The sequence below is a fragment of the Syngnathus typhle genome, linkage group LG4 (genome assembly GCF_033458585.1).
Source record: "Syngnathus typhle isolate RoL2023-S1 ecotype Sweden linkage group LG4, RoL_Styp_1.0, whole genome shotgun sequence".
Lineage (NCBI taxonomy): Eukaryota > Metazoa > Chordata > Actinopteri > Syngnathiformes > Syngnathidae > Syngnathus > Syngnathus typhle.
In genome coordinates this window covers 13,092,017-13,114,057 of record NC_083741.1, presented here as the reverse complement: position 1 = coordinate 13,114,057, position 22,041 = coordinate 13,092,017, and the positions used below count along the sequence as shown (strand labels likewise).

Below are 22,041 nucleotides of genomic sequence, written 5' to 3'. Positions count from 1 at the left end.
TAGTGTTGGCTCGTGGATGAACGATTTGTTCAAAAGAACGATTTTCTTTTCCCAGTGAACGAGCGTGAACTTCCTAAAGTGATTCGTTCTTTTTTCAGTTCATATGACTTCAACCAGTGGGTGCCGGTAATGCGCATTGAAGCTGGTGCCACCTCGCCGTGAATCAAAACAAAGTAGAAAATTACATAACTTCCCGTTCACAAACGAGTCGTGAATTGCAATTCCCGTTCACCAACTGAACGAATCTGTGAGTGAACGAGTCAGTGAGTGAGTGATTTGCATTTCCAGTTCATCGCGAGAACGGATCAGTGAGGGAACGAATCCTGACTTTCCCGTTCGTGAACGAGTCAATGGGTGAACTGCCTTCCCGTGGATCAACGGATCAGTCAGTGAACATGTTGCGTCTCCTGGCGTGAACTATGTAAACCAGAATGTAGATTTACGATTTGCCAAGGAAAGAAAGAACAGTGCACTCACTGAAACACCACTTCTTTTATGCACGTTTTCTCCAAGCTAACAGCTCACTTTATTGCATGAAGGGATTCTCTTTGGGTAATCCAGATCAAACAGTCAATCATAAATTGGGGGTGAGGGCAGGTGGGGCACTTTTCACTTTCCATGAAGCTTTGACCATCGGTTTTCCCTAATGAAGTGGCCTGTGATTAGGTACACCTCATGGACACTTCAATAGGTACACTACACGAGGTAAAAAAAATTAAAAAAAGAATAAATAAATAAAGTGTAGCGAACGATTCGATGAACGATTCTTTTGAACAAATCTTTGGAGTGAACCGATTCTAAAGATTCAGGTTACTTTTGAATGGAATGCAATGCACATCACTAGTACAAAACAGTGCAGACGGGCAGGAACTGCCAGGTCGAAATAGCTCACTTGTTAGTGACACGGGCTCTTGCTTGGAAAGAGCTTGGTTCGATCCCAGGTGTGAGCATGTACCTAAATGTGCTTTTAGAATTGGAACCTCGCTGCGTATGCATATGCAAACAAATGCAACTATTTATGTGTAAATACATAAGGTGGCTCGCCCCCAAGTTGGCGGAGCAAACCAATGGATCACGCCCAGTACCTAGGTGTCGGAGTGGAATCCAGTCGTGTAAAGGGCAGGGTGAAGAGAGTTAGGGTTTAAAGCTAGGGTTAGGGGCGGGCCACCTTATGTATTTACACATAAATACTTGCATTTGTTTGCATATGCGTACGCAGCGAGGTTCCAATTCTAAAAGCACATTTAAAGCTTCATGGAAAGCTAGAAGTGCCACATCCGCCCTCACCCCCACTTTCCGACTGGCTGTTTGATCTGTGACGTCGCTCGGATCCTCCATTAGGTACACCGCCATTTTCAAGTGTACCTAATAACAGGCCACTTTATTAGGGAAATATCATGGTCAAAGGTCAGAGTTGTCAAGCTCTAGTCCTCGGGCCGCATTCCAACATGTTTTCCAAGATTCCCTCGTTAAGTGCACCTGCGTGAAAAGTTTTAGCTCCTGCAGAACGTGAAAAAAGCTAAATCTTTTTACGCAGGTGTGTTTAACGAGGGTAACTTGGAAAACATATTGGAACGCGGCCCCTCGAGGACTGGAGGTTGACACCCCTGGTTTAAGTGAAAAGTGCCACACCAATCCTCACACCCACTTTCTGATTGGCTGGTTGATCTGTGACATCACTCGGACACTCCATTAGGTACACCGCCATTTTCAGATGTACCTAATAACAAGCCAGTTCATTAGGGAAAAATCATGGCCAAAGCTGAACTGAAAGTGAAAAGTGCCACACCCGCCCTCACCCCCACTCTCTGATTGGCTGTTTGATCTGTGATGTCATTTGGACACTCTATTAGGTACACCCCCATTTTTAGGTTTGTTGGCAAAGATTCACGAGTGAGTGACAGACAGCGTTGCTGCTATACCAGCCGACACGTTGTGCCGACATTGATATTTAATTTTGTATTTGTTGGATTGTGGTTGATGGTGTTATTATACCGAATGTGTTTGAATAAAAGGTTGACAAAAAATCCGTTGCCGACATTTGTTATTTTGGGGGACACGAACTTATTTAACCACATAAAACGTGTGGCGGCTGTGGCTCAGGCAGTAGCGTGGGTCGTTTGGTAACCGGAGGATTGGCGGTGCGATTCCAGCTCTGTCACATGTCGTTGTGTCCTTGGGCAAGACACTTCACACACCTTGCCTCCAGGTCGCCATTGTAAATGAGGAAGTGTTCTCGATTGACTTACCTGGTAAAACATTTAATTAAAAAACAACAACACATGTTGTCATACAAAGCAGTTAACCAAATGTCTGATTTTTATGTTTTAATTGGCAAATAAAAAAACAAGGAATAAAACACCAGACAAGTTTTAACATAAATGTTTATTTGAAAATAATAATATTAAAAGTAAATTTCAAACCAGCAATCTAATGTGAAATTGCAGTAGATATATTGGATGACAATATTTAGGCATATATATGCATACATCCATCCATCCATTTTCCGCTTAGTCCCCACGGGGGTCGCGGGAGTGCTGGAGCCTATCCCAGCCGTCATCGAGCAATAGGCGGGGGACACCCTGAACCGGTTGCCAGCCGATCACAGGGCACACAGAGACAAACAACCATTTGTTTCAGTGAGTGCACTGTTCTTTCTTTCCTTGGCAAATCGTAAATCTACATTCTGGCTTACATAGTTCATGCCAGGAGACGCAACACATTCACTGACTGATCCGTTGATGCACGGGAAGGCAGTTCACCCATTAACCCGTTCGCGAACGGGAAAGTCAGGATTCGTTCCCTCACTGATCCGTTCTCGCGATGAACTGGAAATGCAAATCACTGACTCGTTCACTCACAGTTGGGGAACGGGAAATGCAATCCACGACTCGTTCGTGAACGGGAAGTTACGTCCTTTTCTTCTTTGTTTTGATTTACGGCGTGGTGGCAATGTGCAATGTGAAGTCATATGAACTGAAAAAAGAAAAACCCCAACACAATCACTTTCAATAGTTTATTCACTGTCTAAAACCTGATTTATTCCTTGTTGAAGAAGAAGCTTTTTGGATGAAAAGGGAAACCTCTGCAGCGAACAAGAACTGTCGAGTCGCCTTAATTTAATAGCCATAACTTGGATGACTGAAAATCAGACAAGTGAAAATACCATGAGTAAAGGAGACAGTGAGGTAGTCCAGTGTTTAAACAAAATGCCTCTTTAATGTGTAAGTGTCAACAGCAGTACAAAAGATGGAGTGATGTGAGAAGCTCTCTGCAACACACTTTTATTCTCTTTTACACAAAAGGAGGAACTTCTTGAGGTAAATGAGCGTAGTAAACAGGCTGCTAGCCAGCCTCCTGTCATATTGTTACAATGGATTGACACATACAGTAATGCTAATACACCATAAAATGCCTCAACTGATTCTTGCCGGGATCATTTAGTTCTTTATTTTTTTTAGACAGTGTGCACATTTTCATGATGCCTAAATGCACCCAAATATATTGTTTATTTAGTGACGTCTCGGTTTGTTTGAACTTTATATAGTAATACTACCAAAGCCAGGGAGATCGCGTCACATACACACACATACACACGCGCAAGCACACACGCTCACATACACTGCCAAAAGATTCACCTTAAGTTTAGCACACGTCAATACTGAACATGGAAACCAAAGAGCTGCTGGTGGACACAAGGAAGCCAAACAAACAAACAAACAAAACAAACATTTTTGTTCTTTTCAGCAATATCACATAGCAAATAATCTTTTGTCATGTATAAAGAATGTGAACACATAGATGGCAACATTATTAAGTTGAATTAAAAACTTTACATTGGACTGTACAAGATATGATAAACTATTTACATATTCAGACATAAACATTTTTTAAAGCAGCAACAGACACTATGTAATTATTTTCCTCTCAGATAACACCCAAACAATATTTTCCATTTCCCTACTGTAGGTACCTGTCAGGGGGGGAAACGTATATTCATATATTTACGCAGACTGCCAGCTAATAAAAAAAAAAGAAAGAAAAAGAGAGAAATCAAGGCTCGGGTAAAGGAAGAGCCTGACACAGTGTTGCTTGCGACAACTACAAAGCAAAAAGTACCTCTATAGAACAACATCAAACATTATGTTGCCCTTCTGAACAGCAGCTAGTAAGTCAGTCCAGCATGTCAGTGAATTGTGCTGATTAAATTAACACACAATATTTCCACCATATTCCTCGCTCCGAGAGAAGAAGGAAAAAAAAACTACAGTAAAAGGTTTGAACCAGCATATGCGCTTTTTATCCTCAGTTGTTCAGTCAATCCATTTACATGGAGGATTACGAGAAAACATGGATGGATAAAAAAAATATTCATTAAAAGTATGAGAAGAAAACACTTGGCAAGAAGAGAACAGCATTTTGCCACTAATAAATATATGCATATTCTCACTTTTCAAATGAGAGAAAACAGCAAGTGTGTTGAAAATAATCACACTTGATGATGTCAATGCACGACTATTTGTCACCATTTAGTGCTGTTTAGTTGTATCCCGATTAAGATCTGATTCTTTTACATCAAGTGCTTTTTGTTGAAGTGAATACACTACTTTTACTCTACTAGAAGAGCGATGCATCGGTGCCTTGAGATACAAATTTTCATTCATTTTTTTTGACTTGTGAGCAACCATTCCAGCTATGAGTACTGCTTGGTACTGTTTACCAGATATATTTAGGCAATATTCTTCAAAAAAGAGGCTTCAATATGTTTAATGTTGAAGTATACAGTAACTATTTAAAACAAACAAACAAACAAACATTATCTTCCGCTAGCTTAATGCTAACACATGATACAAAATGGCATTGACGGGCTAACAAATCACGGTGTTAAAACTATTTATATGACCGCGATATAGATTGTGCATACTAAAATTATAATGATGCACAAACATTCTATTTAAGTATTTACTACATTGCATTTTATAACTTATAATAGAGTAATATATTCCTTCTTGAAAAACACATTGCAACACTGTTCTTTTTTTTTTTTCTGGAGAGTTTGTAACAGATTAATGGCTTTCCATTCATTTCTGTATCAAAGGATGATTTGAGACACGACTGTTTTGAATTATGGAAGGAATTAAAATCGTATCTAAAGGCACCATTGTAGCTTGTTTTGATTGATTGATTGATTATTTGTTTGATTGATTGATTTGAATTAGTCCAGAAATGATTATCAGAACTCAGCCAGATGTGTAATTCAGCATCTTCTCAAAATACAATGACATTTTTTCAAAGGTAGACTCACAGAAAAAAATAAACAAAATCAAATAGATTAGCCACATACATAACTTATTTACTAAATAATGAAATAAAAATAGATTTCTTAGATATGTACAATAAAATTTAAATGAGATGGTGAATTTTTAAACTCCCAATTCATCAGGCATTTCTTTTTCTCATTCTGGTTCTCTGATTGTCCTTTTGATGTTTTACTGACAATTCTGGTAGCTTGTAATAAATACAACAATAGATTCATAAACAACACTCTGGTGTTTCCTGGCTAAAGGAAGCCTGCTGTCAAATTTTAAATTTTTCTCAAAGGCAGCCTCAGCAAAGTGTTCACCATTTGCATAAATAAACTAAAAAGACAACAACAGAAAAAAACTAAAATCTGGCAACTGTGAGAGCAAACCCACATGAGTCCGACTGGGGACTTTAGTTAATTCATGGTGTGTATTTTTTTTAATCCTCAAACAGATTCACATTAATCAGAATTGATCAAAAATACAATTTATATCCAGTGCTTCAAACACTTCTAAAACAGCTTCTCCTTGATGAGTTCGTCTTACTGTTATATCCCCCAGTGAGTTTTTTTTTCTGTCTTTTCGCCATATGAGCAGAGTCAAGTTTCCGTCTTTTGTAAGTAGCCCCCATTGAATATGTGAGGCATGGTCATATTGACGATATTTACAATCACAAACAAATCCGTCCAACCACCAGCAGACAGGAGTAACACAAGTTGTCAGGAGATCCACTCTATTGTATGTTGTGTGTGTTGTAGCTTAAGTTTAGAACATAAGGACAATAAATAAAATATAACTCATGAGACACAAGACGGATGCGTCCGAAATTAGGATGAAGTGTTACAAAGGTTTAACAATTGGGAGGAAATGTAGTGGAGATCTAGTGATGGGCCGGTGGGATGTGAAATGGACAGATTCAAGGGCAAGCGGGGGGAATAACCCAAGTCATGCATTAATAATGCCGAATTTCACATGATATCCAGTCGTCAGTCATTTTAATAATCCCCCACAGCTTGATGTACTTGTTCCATCTGCTCGCCAGCGCCTGGCAACCGGGCCGTGGCGCGAGCCCTGCCGAGGCCTCACTTCCAGTACTTTGATGGAGGGACGCGCACCTTCGCTTCTATTGTTGGCCCTGTGTGTTCTCTCAGAGCCAGATGGCGCCCCCTGTGGACTCGGGCTACTCCGGGCAGGGGTCAAGGCATGGGGGGGGGGGGGGGCACTTAAACCTTGTGCCCTATAAAGAGGATCTAGGTCTCAAAATGGAGGCTTTGACTGCTCAAGAAGCTTTATTGAGCCAAGGAGGTCACTTGTCAGCCGTTAGAGCAAGGGTGTCCAAACTATGGCTCAGGGGCCATTTTCAGGAAAAAAAACCAAAAATAGGATTGGCCCGTGTCGTTTGCCTGCTTTACACTACAGTGCGGAAGAAAATAGATTTGTAAATCGTTTCAAAAGACAGCATTTCAAAAAACTACAATAAAATAATATTTTGAATAGCATCAGTTGCAATTGTTAGCACTATTTTCTTGAAGGCCCTGTGTGAATATAAATGTCTATGTTTGAGAGTTGTTCACAAGCCTGCCAAAACTGAATGATTTACCAAATGTATTAAATGGATTTAAAAGGTGTGTCATACTACCACCTGGAAAAATAGATCCAAATTTATCAGGCATCTGTTTTAGTAGGAGACAGGTAACTCCTTCGTCACTTGGCAAGTTGGCACCATTTTAACCATGTCTCCAAAAAACAGTAAAACTGAAATGGTGTAAAGCTATACCTCCAAAATGGAGTCTTACATCAGCAATTATCTTAACTTGTGAGATAGTTGGAAGCAAACTTCTGAATTCACTTTACACGGTGTTTAAAGGTAAAGAATGTCATGCATCCTTCATCCTTTTTTCCTGTAGACATCCCTTTCAAGAAAAAGTTCGGACACCCTGAGCATAGACAAAACAAGGCCCTTGTTGAGATGTGGTTTAAAAGGGGACACAATGATATAAGTGCACTTGACCAATGTTTTAAGTTGTCTATTATACAAATGTCCTCACGTCTTAAGACTGCGCCAGTAATCAAGTCACTGCGTCGACCCAATGACTGTGCTTCGCTTTAAGACTTCTTAGTGTCCGTTTTAAGATTTACAATGTCGAAAAAGAATTAAAAAAAAGTTTAGGAGCTAAGACTTTAAACTTGCCCTCCAAACGGGGCTAAAGCGTTTAAGAGAATGTTGTGTCGCTACACAATTTGAGATTGTAATGCCTCCAAAGCTGCCTTTTGCTGCTCTTCCAATCTGACGGATTGGCGCCCTGTTGGCCCTGGAGCATTCTGGCCTGATTACAATCACTCAGATTATCATATTGCTGACTGGGAATGGCTAGTAAAACTGGGAAAAAGTGAACGGAGATGCGGTACTGCTTTGTTGTGAGTTTGTTGGACGAGGGTTTGGGTCATGATTACAGGAAACTGTTCTCAACTTGCTGACTTGTATTTGTATAGATAATGAATCTGGATTAATTGTCACTGATTTAACTTTATAAATTACTTATGTGGCACTGATGCACGACCTCGGGAGTTTAATAGCATACATTGTACCGTTACTGAAGCATTTTGGAATCTTGTGACCTTTTGTACTGGTGATGTCGCCACAATGATCAGACACATTCACAAGCTGTTGGCTGGCACACAATACCTGAGTGAGACACATATGATATGTCCCGAAATGGTTCAGAAACAAGGTCAATAACCGTAAGAATGAGCAAATGTTTGATTTCAAGTTCTGTTCTAGGTCACAGCCATTTTGTTTTAGATGTCCATGATCACAATGACATGAGAAAAAAAGTATAGCTACACACACACACACGCACACATACACACGAAGAAATGCTTAAGACCAAATAGCTTTTTGGGGGGATTACCGAAGCCACATGTGCATGCTGGCTCGCATCATGTTTTCGTCTTCCTTGTGAGCACTTTGAAACCTTGGTGGTGCCGTCTTAACCCTTGTGGCTAGGCATCCATTAGTTGGCGCTGACCGGCTCTTGTGTGTCATTTTCACTACTATAGTCTGATTTGGGCTCATCCTCGAAGTCTTCATACATGTCCATGTCGTCCTCGCCGTTGACGGTCTCGCTGTTGTTGGCTATGTTGTTGGCCTCCAGCTTCATGTTGAAGGTGCTCTGAATGACGGGGATGGTTGGCTCAGGACTTGCCGATGCGCTTGAGCACTCTGATGTCATTTGGGGTGAGGGCGTCGTCGTTGCCATGGCGATCGCCCCGGGGTAGACCATACTGGCGCTTGTAGTGATGGGAATCTGTGGTGGTTGCCTGAATGTTGAAGAGGGACATTATATTTTGATTTGTTTGGATTCAATGTAGCTCTGTGTAAATTCTCTGGGCAACTGAGTTCTTTCCAGGTTCAATTTTCGTTGCTTGAATTGTTAGAAACCTAAAGCCAACACTCAGCTCTCTTTTGGTCTGGGTCACTATACTATGAAGTGCCTAATGCAGTCAACATGAATATGTAGCAATGTCTAATGTCTTTGCGTACAAACACATTGTCTGCTTGTCACTCATCTTTAATAGTAAATTACAACTTTATTTTGGGGAAATTGAGAAGTCTCAAAGGTACCCCATGGCCATATTGACTCTTCTCCGATTGCACCAGATGACTGATGGCCAGGTTGCTTAAGAGTGTGACTGACATGGGAATACCTGGAGAAGAGTGTCGGTGGACACCACACAAACAGTACACTCAAGTGCTACCTGCCTGCTGTCTTCTGTAAGTCTATACTTAAAGTTTCAATCTTGTATTAAGCGCTGTACTTTGCTCCCCATTTGCAGGGTGCTATTGTTGAAAATGATTAAACCACTGATATTGATTAAAACACACATGCGGTAAGGTTAAGTCAACAAGTACTTGTGGGAAATAATGTTACATCATGAATGGCACTTATGTTATATGAGTTATTCCAGAAATGGAAGACATTTCCACCGTGAAAAAAACACTTTTTCTTTCATCAGGTATATTTTAACAACAGGATTTGTGCTCTGAAGTTGTGTTTCTCAACATACACGGAAGCCACTTACTAAAACATTTTTTTCCCGTACAGCAAGAGAAAAAAAACTTTACATGACTAGACAAAATTTGTATCAGGCTCATTTCTTTATGGCTTAGCTCAAAATAATTGAAGTAATACTTGACTCATTATTCAAACCAAATATAAATCCATTTACTTGTGAAGGCTTTGTGTTTTTTTTAGGTGCCTGACTATCTATTGTATGGTTCGGTAAGTTGGTAAAAGAAATACTGTAGTGGTATTTTACCTGGTTTTCTCAAAAACATGCCCCCGAAACATAATAAAAAAACCAACAACATTTCTTTCAAAAACAGTTCAACAACAAATTGTGCTCCAACTCGCGAAAGACCCATATAGCAATATACGTATACGTATACTGTTCTGAATATACTGTATGATTGTGTGAGCCTTACCCCACCGTGAAGAACTGCCTCATCTCTTGTCGCCGTGAGCGCATCATCTGCTTGTATTCTCCGATGCGCAGCTTCTTGCCGTCGATTATGCAAGTCCTCTTAGGCCGGGGCTTATACTTGTAGTTGGGGTACTTCTCTAAGTGGAGCTTACTCAGGCGGGCCTGCTCTTCATAGTACGGCTGCTTGTCCTGGTTGGACATGGACTTCCACCGGGATCCTGCATAGGAAAAAAGGACGTGATTGATGCAACAAAAATTATTTTAAGTTTAAAATTATTAAACCTAAAATAATAATGTACTCTGCCTGTCTCGATTCACGTTGATTTTCAAATACGTATGTTTAGTTTGTCTGGTCAGTAAATGTTTATCTTGTTTGCCCACCACCTAAAGTGTGCTTGAGGTTTTAGCCGCTGTTGTGATTGAATTTGACATCCTCAGTATAAAGTAAGCCGATTCCCATTCAAAGTACTAAGTCCCGTAAATATGAGTCCAGCTTCATCGGCTGTCGTCAAGTCACTGAAGTACTTTGGTGTTTACTATTACATTACACTGAGGCTCATTTGGAAAAGGACTCACCTTTGCATTCCAATTTGTTTTATGCCATCCACGCAATGACTCAAGTGGAAAATTACATTTGGTGGCTCTTTGCAGCACACCAAGCAATTGAGCACCATGCATCTACTGGAAAGCTACAATGGATTAATTAAGGCCCTGTATCGGGTTTTGAGACTCCATGTACACTGAAATGTATTATTTTTGTTTTTTTATTGAACTACCAAAACTTGGCCCGATTATCACTGAATTTGCGGAACGCCATGAAGGCAGTAAATGAGTGAGATAATGGATTACAATGACCAAGTGCCTCATTCACTGAGTGAACCTGAGCGTTTCACGTTTTATTATTTAAATGAACATGCATTTTTCATCAGCTGTTACATCTGCAACGTGTTGCTGTTCACTGGCGATTAGGCAGGAAACCAGCAGCCACCGGTCAGCCACTCAGGAAAAGTTGTTGCCAAACCCTGCTCACTGTGCAACAGGTGTCTCAAAAGTTGAATCTGAGTGTTTTGGTTTTTACATCTTAACATTAGCTTTTTGTTTAATTTTGGTTACAATTAAAAATGTTCTTCTAAAACTTTTTTGCCACACTTTGACCCCTGAGTGTTTACGTCATGGCAGCACGTTCCTAAATTTCAGGTTGATCATTGGAATGTATTGTTTCATCTCTGAAGTCACAGCGTACTGTATTCCAACCACCTTTATTTGTATGTTGAAAGCGCAAAAAGTGTTTTCCATTCCACACTGTCTGAGTGGTTTTAACACTTGAGCGAGACAAGAGACATTCTCTGGACTCAGACAGTAAGGAACAACAAGCCAGTGTACAGAGGATACTTGAGCTGCGTCCAAGATAGCACTTTTCAAAACTATGATGCGTGGACTACACTACTAAAGGGGCAAAACACATAAAAAGTCTTTGTCATTTGTTTTAAAAAACACTTATGCTACTCAATTTGAAATGCTGTGGAAGGTGTTTGGACTTAGCATTTCTCGTAACATAACAGCAGCATGGCTTCCTTGGTATGTTGTGGTCTTGGGTGCAGTAACTTGTGAGGACCTACCCAGAATCTTGCTTATATTGGAGTTATGCATGTCCGGAAAAGCCTGGAGGATCTTGCGCCGCTCATCTTTGGCCCACACCATAAACGCATTCATCGGCCTCTTAATGTGTGGCTCGTTGCTGTTCCTCCCTCTGGACTCCCTGAAGACTCTTGCTTCCGCTGATCCAGTACCTCCTGTTGGTCAAAGACAATATAGTATTAACAGTGCCATTGACTTGATGGTAACGTAGAGTGGTCATAACAGAAGCAAGAGCGAGTGAGGCGAGACATTGATTTGGTGACGAGCCGTCTTCAAACTCGCCTTCAGTTACTGTGATTAACTTACCCACCGTGAACACTGACTGTGTGTATTCAGCAACTCAACCCAAGGCCCACATATTTTTTATAAACACCTCCCAATAGAGAGGCCTTCTTTTGCCTTGCAGAGGGCCTTCTGTGTTTTCAGACTTTGAGATTGGACAGACTTTCGGGCGCTATTACAGTAAAAAAAAAAAAAACTGCTAAAAGAAGCCTAAACTAAATAAATAATATGAAACAACCCTTTTTGGAATTGTTACTAAATACTGATGACAGAATATTTTGTAATTTACACAGATATGACTTTGTATTATTATTATTATTATTATTATTATTATTATTATTATTATTATTATTATTATTATTATTATTATTATTATTATTATTATTATTATTATTATTATTATTATTATTATTATGTCATTATGGTGGGTGTTTTAACAAATATTTTAAGCAAACTCCTCCTTTAAATGCTGGCAATACATGATTTACTATAGTCTGGAAAGTTTGTGTTGAAATACAAAGTAACCAGAATCACAAACTGGCAGCTGGACATGACTTATTCTAATAATTGCAGGTGATATTTGCATGTTTTGTGCGCGGGCGCTCACACGTCTCTCATCAGTTGCTTACATTTCAGCTTGGCATCCATAAAATGTGCATGCGCGCCAAAACAAATACGCAACAGCGGGCTCGAGGCAGCTTGGGAAAAGGAGAGCAAAGAAGAAAAGTTGGGACTTTTGGAAAAGAAAGTGTTCTTCACACATGGGTGATGAGATGATTGCTTTCTCAATCAGGGCATTCACTCTCAGCAGAGCAGAGTTTCTTTCCGTATTAAACTGTACATCAAACTGATAATGATTTCTGTTTGCATGCACATTTGCTTCCTTTTATAAGTAAGATGTGAAAGAATTAAATAAAAGCACGATGAATATTTCAACAAACAAAAACATGTTGATAAACAAGGCTGGAAAAAATAAGACAAAAAAAGCCTTCCATATGCTACGATGCATCTTTAATGATCTCAAGTCTGCAAAAGAAAGCTTGGGATGACTCATGCATATTTCATCATCCACATGTGAAGCCTTCTCATTAGACCATTGCACCAGCAGCCTGGCACACATTACCTGGCCTTTGATTTCTATTATGATTTCAAATGATAAACAAAATCACATTCTTAATGAGTAATGGGGGCTGCGCAGAGACATGGTTCACTCTGCCACTTCATTGATTACTCAAGACGGCACGCTGTGCGAGTTCAACTCTGACCACCTTGTTGGTCGGTCTTAAATGTGACAAGAGTTTATGTGAGAATGTTCCTGTTGTTTTTGTGGCCTGCTTCCATTTCCACCATGCTTACACTTTAACAGTCAAGCGCCACATATCTCCAAAGGCTTCAGGCAGAAAGAACAAAACGCTCCTATTGTTACACAGCAGATTACACTTAAGTGTAGAGTCATAATCCGGTTGCTAGAAGTACTACATGCCACTGAAAGATACACTGTCCAAAATTGGATCTTTTTAATTTGAGCAAGGTGTCATTATGTATTTTAATTATTTATTTTTTAATGATATATTTGATCGAAATCTTATTACATTTATTACAATAATTTAAACTATTTCTAACACTTGAAAAATAGCCTTTGTTGCTTGTCTTGCCTGGGTGGATTTTAAAATCTAATATTTTAAATTCTTTATGAAATTGTTTTTTATTTTTAATCTTCATCTCAATGATTCTTCTGTTTATATTATTTCAAAAAATTACACTCATTTTGCTGAGATCATTGAGATCCTCCACAGGTCATGGGAAGATCAAACGTATATTTATTTGTTGTATATTTGTTGATATTTGAAATACAACTTCTCAGCACTGGCCTGCAACCTAAATATTTTAAGGGTGTTATTTTATTCTTTTAATAATACCTTTTCATACTGAATCATTGTATTGTGCGTAGTGTCAATACGATACTATGCTTTGTAGCTATATTGTATTTTATCTATTTGATAATTTCATGACAAAAACGTACTTCAAATGAGGAGTTTCAGTACAAGAAAAGTTGCCTGAGGGATGGGCCAGTAAACGTTTTGAGTAATTTAATAAGTGTAGTATCAGATTTTGAATAAATACAAAAATGAGAAAGTTAAAACAATCAAACGGAAGTGATCCAGTGTTCAGTTACTGTATTAGTTCACTATTAATTGGACTGGATATTTTCAGACCTAGAGGTATTTTGTTTTACATTTTTTATTTTTTGGTGCTGATGCTTCTTGGTGTATTGTATCGGTGCACTCAGAGACACACTCTTACACGCACTGCGGCACATACAAAAATAGCAAAGCACCAAATCTAAGTGTCATGTTTCATCCGCCTTGGGCCTCACAAACGCTCTTGGCGGGAATGATACACTAGTGCCGCTGTCACCCGAGCCCACAGTTGGTTAATTTCATTTAGCATGCACTCACTGTACAGGATGAATTGATTTCACTTTGTTTGCTTTTGACAAGCATGTTTATTGTGCAATGAAATGTGGAGTGGCGGAGGGCTGACAGTATCCATCAACGTGGGGCAATCTGCTGACTGCCGGGGCCAGATGAAGGTATTCATTAGCTCAGGAGCGCAGCGCTCACTCAGACAAGACAGCCAGTGTCTGCACCCAGGGAGCGCTCGCCGTAATTTACGATGCCTCCCGGCCCATTACTCTATCACTGACACTGATTCAGCAATTTATATACTGGTGTGCATGCATATGGGCAGAGGTGAGCCGCTTATGGGGAGGGACAAAACAACTGCCTTCCATCAGCTTGTGCCACGTCTGTAGTTAACCGGCAAACCAGCCAGGTGACTTGCTCCACTAGAGGGAAGCCAGGTTGAGTGTTTTGCTTCATCTTTTTTCCCTCAGCCTTTCACACAGATACTCGTCACTGTTATGCAAATACAATGGGGTTTCACATTCAAATAAAGTCAATTGCTTAGGGGGCACTCGCCTGACTTGTGTGCGGGCAGCGTGGGATCGATTCCCGCTCAGTGACGGTGTGCATGTGGGTGTGGCTGGTTGTTCGTCTTTACATGTGCTGCCGACCAGTTCAGGGTGTAGTTTGGCTTTTGGCCGATGTCGTCTGGGACAGGCTCCAGCACAGTTGACTTACTTATCAATTGATTGAATCATGCTGTGTTCAAAATGACACCCTATTCACAATATACCGTCGGTATAAGAAGTCTATGCACCCATGCTCAAATGACATTTTTGTGAAAAAAGTGAGACCGAGATCAATCATTTTTCCACTATTAATGTGACTCATAAAATTTCAAACAAAAGTAGCAACTGTATATAATGTCTAAGAATGAAATAATAAAAATAAAAATGTGAAATAATGAGGTTGGAGAAATGTGTACCCTTTAATTGGGATCTTTTACACACTATAACCTTTTTTAGAGAACCTTCTTGCCTATAAATTCGACAAGAATATGACTTACAACAACAGCAGCAGTTGACAGAAGAGCCAATCAAACATGAGAGTGTGCATTGCATTGTCAGATAATATATGACTGTTTGAGACACAACCTGCACATTAGCGTCCTGTCTCATTAAATCCCTTCAATCCCCAACAAGCAAATTGCTGCAATATCGTTTCGATCTTTCCACTTGAAGGTCACGACACAGCTCTGACATTTTGCCGATTAGCGTTAAAGCACCGTTTGCCTTGGAGTGGCGCTACATTTGGGAATCAGTTAGGTGGACGTGTGATTGTGTAAATAAACACAAATGTTTAACAGCGACAGAGGTTGGCTGATACTTTGGTGGTGTTGTGGGGGAGGATAACAAAGAGGGAGTGCCGCCTAATAGAATTTATTGTGATTCATGAGGCCTGTGGCTCACATGTGACAGAGGGATATTACAGTCCCTTTTTAATTTGTCTCTCCTGTAAACCTTGCAGATGAACAGGATGAATTACAGTGAGAGAAAATGGCTCCATGTTTACGAGGGGGTGGAGGAGGGGCATAAAAATGTTGAGAGGCAAAAAGTGAAAGAAATAGAGCCCGTGGTCTGCAGGCTCAGACTTGACCACGCACCCAGCCAGAGGGTAGCATTGCTCCGGTCGTCCCCACCTTTTTGCACGTCTGCTCCTCGGGCTGCCTTTGGGCTCACACGATCCGTGTGTGGAAAAAGGCAGCGCCTGCTCTTTTATTTGCTGTACATGGACAAGTCATATGCCAACTTTAAAAATTCACATGGCGTGGAAAGATGCAGCAGTTGACAGCACGTTAACATGTTACGGCAACGTTTGGTGTTGTAGCTCGACTAACATAATACATGTGCGCAGGCCTGGCTAATAGAATTGGCTTGGAAGAATGAAGGCGCAATCGGCCAAATCTGTTGGGATCGCTGGTAACACCTCTGACTGCAGGCGTTTAGCGGCGACAATGAAGCCTCTCCCTCGGAGCGGGATCATGTTGGATTAATGTGTATGGGCAAACAGGACATGACATTCGGGGTGCGGGCTGCTGGAGCCAGATCTCAAAGCATGCTAATTAAAGTGACACAAATTACGAGAGAGCTAAACCCCATTTAACATGTCAATCCCTGCTTTTTTTCTTCTTCATTAAAAATGTGTGTGTGTGTGTGTGTGTGTGTGCGTGTGTGCGTGTGTGTGTGTCTGTGCAACCTCACTGAGACGTGCAAACACATAACCAACATGCGTCAACATGTCGTTGGTGCTTTTGTTCTGTCTATTGTGTTCAAGTCTTATCTTTCACAACATCTAGCTTTGCACTAAAACATGCTGACTGACACGGACACAATTATTCAGTTATTGACATTTGACGAAATGAATTGATTAACAACAGTATTGCTTTGATTTCAGGTGACTTGATTTTTCTTCTTTTTTACGAGCAGTCGCTAGGTCAAACCTTTTGCTGTGTGTTGCAATAATGTGGTTTTGCTTTTGTGTCTGTAAGACTTTTGGCTTGATTACACTTTTTTAGAATTGCATTTTACAATACGTTTTTTATTTATTTTTTTAAACAAACTGTGATGTTTGGGTGCAAGTATGTATTATGGTCTTTAAATTCATTGTAATGAGAGAAGTGACAAATAAGTCAAATAAATTCGAAGGTCACTGAATGATTTAAAATCATGAGGATTATTTGTTAAGCAGTTAAATTCAGTAGTTTTGTTTTTGGGGTGAATTATTAGTATACATATCAATTTAGCAATATTAGCTCTTTTAAAATCAGCAAAAATAGGAGAATAAAATTTTAGATTAATAGGATCATTAACCATGACAGTTATATTCTGCCTAATATTAGGATTGGCATCTGCCTAAAAAAGCCAATTTCGGTCAGGCCCTAATTTATTTATGCAGGTATGTTATGCCTCAATTGCTTTCAGGCACAATCGATCATCAATCAATTTCACCCATTAGCTTCTATGGACCAACTGGACTATTTCTGCTGTGATAAATGATTAGTATACCCATGCCTAAGCCTTCCCGTGCAATAAAAACCCAAGCTCTAATCCCACAGCCCCACCAAGTCAAAACAACAACAACAACGAATGCTCTTCAAACAATTACATTTGGAAACGCTCCAAGCTTCCGCTGTACTGATAGACAACACTAATCATCTGCAACAATCATGCAATCTTGTCTTTTTTCTTCCTAGTCCACAAGGACACTAGACTTTTACGTTCATTCGGTTTATAGCTTTGAACAAAATCACGGTTCTCTACGCGGCTTCAGCGATGGCACACGCACACAAATTCAGCAAGTCATCAATGCCACAAAAGGTCTGAGTGCTAATGTTTTTATCAGAGCAAATAAAAGTGGTGAGATGACGCGTATGGCTCGTGGCTTTGTGAAATGGAGGAAATCCTATCCCTTTTCCATAGCTCGGCCGCTACTTTCCAGTCTGTGCTGCTGCTTCGCGCTTTGCAAATATTAGCTTAAGCAACTTAAAGCCTTCTGTGAGCCGTTGTGATGACAGAGTCGCGCTGGCACACAGAGCCCGCTCAGTGCGGCCGCTCGCTTCTGGAGGGAGACCCGCATCACACTAAGGGGCTTTCACACCATTTGCAATGACTGGGAGGTAGACCGGGTAATTTTCCTCCTCGTGAAAGTCTACTACTGAGGAACAAGTGTGCTCTCGATAAATCCACTCTTCTGTACTTGTCCTGTAGAAACAACGGCTAAAAACTGTCACCCTTCATTCGCCTCACATCTGGATGACTTTTGACCAGAAAATAACTTAATCATAGCTTTGTCAATAATTAAAGAGCACACGCGACTGCATTTAGCTAGATGCTTGTGGATATCAAGAATATCATGCCAGGGAACGACCGGTTCTTCGGCGAGCAAGATTTTTACAAGGGTTTTAGGAGTAAAAATGTTGTTGTGAGTAGAGTTAACACTTTGTGGTTCACATCATAAAATCCTGATCCCCATCAATCAACAATGTGTGCTTTGCTCTAATGTAGTCACAATGTTGATGGTGTATTTTGAGTCATGTCCACCAGGCTGGCTCCCAGCCTTCTCCCTCTGGGAACAGGCCCTCTCCTCTCCTTTGACCCTGGCCTGCTCCTATAATCCATAGCCCAGTGGGAACGCTGATGGGAGGCGTCTGGCATGAGCCTTTCCCTTGGCCTCGTAAAGGAATTAAAAGGGCACAACTGCCCTGGTGTGTGCTCCTTTTCAGCCCTGCCTGACTCCAGCATTGCTCCAGAGGGAAGACTCCCACTGTGACAATAAGCACTAAGAACATATCTGTGGAAGATGACTTTCCTCTGAGTCTCGCATGAGAAAGATAAATACATTTAGGAATGCTACCATCATTCAAATAAGTTGAATAATTCAATTGCGAAAAAAAGCCCAAACAAAATCTCTATCTCAAAGATTTTATTATTTTTCTGGATAATGTTACTCCAGACTTGCGTAGAAATATAAAATGGGGCAAAGGTGTGCATGCAAAAAAAGATTCCAAGGTTGGTAGGACACTTGCCTTGGTGGAGCAGCAGATGTAATTAGGTATTGAGAGTGTGTGATGCCATGGCAAGATGTTGGGTTACAATATCCCGAGAAATATTTATCCTCCTTCATTGAGGTACTCCGAGGTATCAAAGATGAGTCACAACCATTTTCTTCTTTGCTCGAACTCTCAAGTACCATGGAAACAGCCGAAATATTTATGCCGAACAAACACTGGTGCTGTGTGCGTACTGCTCACGCCTGTGAAGAAGTCAGGGCCACAAAGAGAGGTGACGCTTTGTCACTATGGTGCAAGCAAAATTTACTCTCCTGTGCCCGAGACCTCAAAACAAGCGCAACAGCAGCAGAACTCCAAGCTTGGAGAAAAGCCAGCTTTGTCCTAAGGTGCCCTTGTCCTCCAACTCACCTACCTGTGAAAAGCTGCACTCCTTTGGAGTAGCATTCATCCCAGCCCCCACATGTCTACCATACGCTCCTTTGGACACCAATCCAGCATCAGTCACATGGCCAAGTGGTGGCGCACTAAGGATATGTTCATACTTGACACGTTTGAATGGGTTTTATCAAGTCTGAGCACTAGCATATTGTCATTGTTAAACCTTGTATGTCCAATCCTTTTTTTCAAAAATGTTTATTATTGGTCTGATGATAATTGCTTGGAGAAAACCAATTGAGTAAACTGAGCTTTGTCACGGAACCAAGTACACTCGTAAATCACAGTTGCACTGTATTTGGATAGAAGCACGCACGTGTGAACGATATGCGTAAAATATAAATTTGCCCTTACCATCAAGATCCTCAGGCCTGGTGAGATCAATAACTCTGTGGCCAATCTTCCCGTCCTCACCCAGCTTGCCGAGGTGGTGCCCGAGTCCGTCAAAATGTGTCCTTTCCTGCAAATAGAATATATTTAGGAACCACTCAACATACTACAGAAGGTAGCTTGTGGTGTGTAGGAGGGCAGGGGGACAGTAGGGACCAGAGCTTGTTGGAAATAGATTTATTGTTGCAAATAGATCTATTGTGATCCTGAGCACACAACGGGCTCATGGCTCTCTTTGCGTTGCTGAGATTTTCTTCTGCCATCGTCTTCTTACGAGCTATCTCCTGGTTGACAGCGCCCAGAGCTCCATCATTTATTCAGCATTTTCCCGTTTGCCATGTCGCCTCTTGAGCTCCGATTAAACTTGGCACGGTGTTGTACTTGACGCACAATGAAATCCTGTCATTCAACGCGCCGTGACAATATTAAATGTCATGTCCATGTGCATTTACAGAATAAAATAACAGCCTTTGAATAGTTGATGCACATTACACTTAATGTATTATGCAAGGGGGAGAGTGCCGACTGCCGCCGGCTCCATTGTTGAATGACCTACTTCCTCAGTGAATAGACAGGGTTTTAGCGAGAGACCGTCTCGCTCTCCAAAGACTCAACTCGAAGATGGACATTTTGACTCTGCGTGATACAAAGAATTCCCCCTTCTTCCCTTCTATTCATCTTAAGCTCGGATCACACCAAGATGTCAGCATGTCGCCACCGGTCCAAATAACAGACTTGTTTTATTTTCTCTGCCAACGACGTGGTGTCACGATGACCTCTGCCACTTGTTTAAAGCGATACTCAGGTAGAGTCCCATCACAATGTTAACAGTTCCCCTGCTGCATGCACACAAAACACTCACATGAATCTTTAAGCCCCTTCTTTGTAACATCTGTTTGCTTGTACAGTCGTGCATGTATTGTGGCAGTGAAGCTACAAATTTGCAGATAGTGAAAAATGCTTCAAAAAAGAAACCTCAAACTTTATACTGCCACTCCCAGTTGAAATTAATTTCCAGGGTAAACATAAAACAAAGACAACTGTGGAGTTTAAGCAACAATATTTGAACACAAAAGGTGGTAATTAGAACATTTGTAATAAAATACCTAACGCTTATAATGATATGAATTACAGTCAAAACATTTGACTGTTTTACAGTACTTTGTCTGATTGCATTTATTAAACTGAGAGAAAACTGCCAAAAATCAGACTCGTTTTATGCTGAGTTTTGGGGGTTGGTGAATGTTTGAATATCTTTATCTTGTGTCAAAAATTTGAAGTGTAAAAGCTAATATCAGCCCATTTAATTAAGGGAGGGTGGAATGGATTAAGGGGATTACTACTCATTTCAACGAGGAAAGATGATTGACATGAGTGCGTTGTGTCACAAAACAAATTACATTTGTTTGTCAAGTTACCACTCTAGTAGAGTTTAAAATTCATGATTTGTCTTTTTATCGCTTTTTACCAACATTTGTGGCAACCTAAGTGATTGTGCACTTGTATCTCTGCTTACAAAAGTGTTTTTAAATGATGACATATGAAGACTTTGTAATGAAAAGATTGTGTTGCCCCGTTTACAGCAGCACATGCATGCAGAAATCTATGCAGCAGCCGACTGTATTATTACTCTTAATGAAAGAAGCCAGCCGCCTGCTGACAAAGTGAGTGATGTTTGATTAGCTGGGCGGGCAATGGGCTGCTTCAAATGCGACGTGGACAGTCGGCGTTCACGGGTGCTGTGTCTCTGTAATAAAGTCGTCATGTCGTTCCTCCCGGGTGCTTGCTTGGTCCCTTCCAATCAATCAAGTCATTTTATAAACTCATGATCATTAAGTATCATGTTGGACCGAGAAGCTCAGTGAGAACAGGGACCGTCCATCAATAAGTTTCATTAAAAACCTTATAAAGCGAACACAGAGGTTTGTTTTAAAATACATTAAACATGTTTGAAGAAGATTGCTAAAAACCTCCAAGACAGTAAGCTATGGAGTACTTAATTTTAGAGAGGATGTGTTGATTGTTTTTCAGCATTTCAGTTGACTTTTTTTTTTGTGTGTGTGTGGGGGGGGAGGGTCTAAAATGATGCCACATCATGCACTTGGCACACCTTGAAAATGCATCTTTCCTTCAGATAGTTTGCAGAGTCTTATAGCGCCTGGCTCATTGTTGGCCAAGAGTGAACATGCAAGAAAGGTGGAAGTGCTAAGTGTGGACTGGGACTTTATACTTTTTTTAATCATTCAAATTTGGCAAGGTTATTAACAACATGCTCACTTAGCAGGGATATTAATAACCAGTTGAGTGTCATGATCCAATTGTATATCAACGTTGTTTTGTCCCATGCAGCTGACAGAAATAATGCTTTATGGGAGGCAACATTTTTATACTTCATGTGAAGGTCTAGCCAGAGTAACTTTCCTACCCTTCCTGTGCTTGATATTCTAATTACCATCATGCTGCCAGTGCAATATGGAAACACAAATTTCCATAAAATTTAATATACTGTGCGTAATATACTTATTGGTTATAC

The 22,041-nt window shown here is 40.5% G+C and overlaps 1 protein-coding gene across 4 annotated transcripts in view; it reads right to left on the bottom strand.

Moving 5' to 3' along the window:
• Window positions 1–3,199: 3,199 nt before the first annotated feature.
• Window positions 3,200–22,041, bottom strand: part of sox6 (SRY-box transcription factor 6) — a 123,713-nt gene continuing 104,871 nt past the window's right edge. For all 4 annotated transcript variants that reach the window (XM_061276677.1, XM_061276679.1, XM_061276680.1 and 1 more), the window contains 4 exons: window positions 19,473–19,578; window positions 11,408–11,581; window positions 9,790–10,006; window positions 3,200–8,624 (listed from right to left, as the gene is read on the bottom strand). In XM_061276677.1, the coding sequence (XP_061132661.1) occupies window positions 8,318–8,624; window positions 9,790–10,006; window positions 11,408–11,581; window positions 19,473–19,578 (804 nt within the window). In that variant the 3' untranslated portion in view covers window positions 3,200–8,317. The remainder of the gene's footprint in view (window positions 8,625–9,789; window positions 10,007–11,407; window positions 11,582–19,472; window positions 19,579–22,041) is intronic.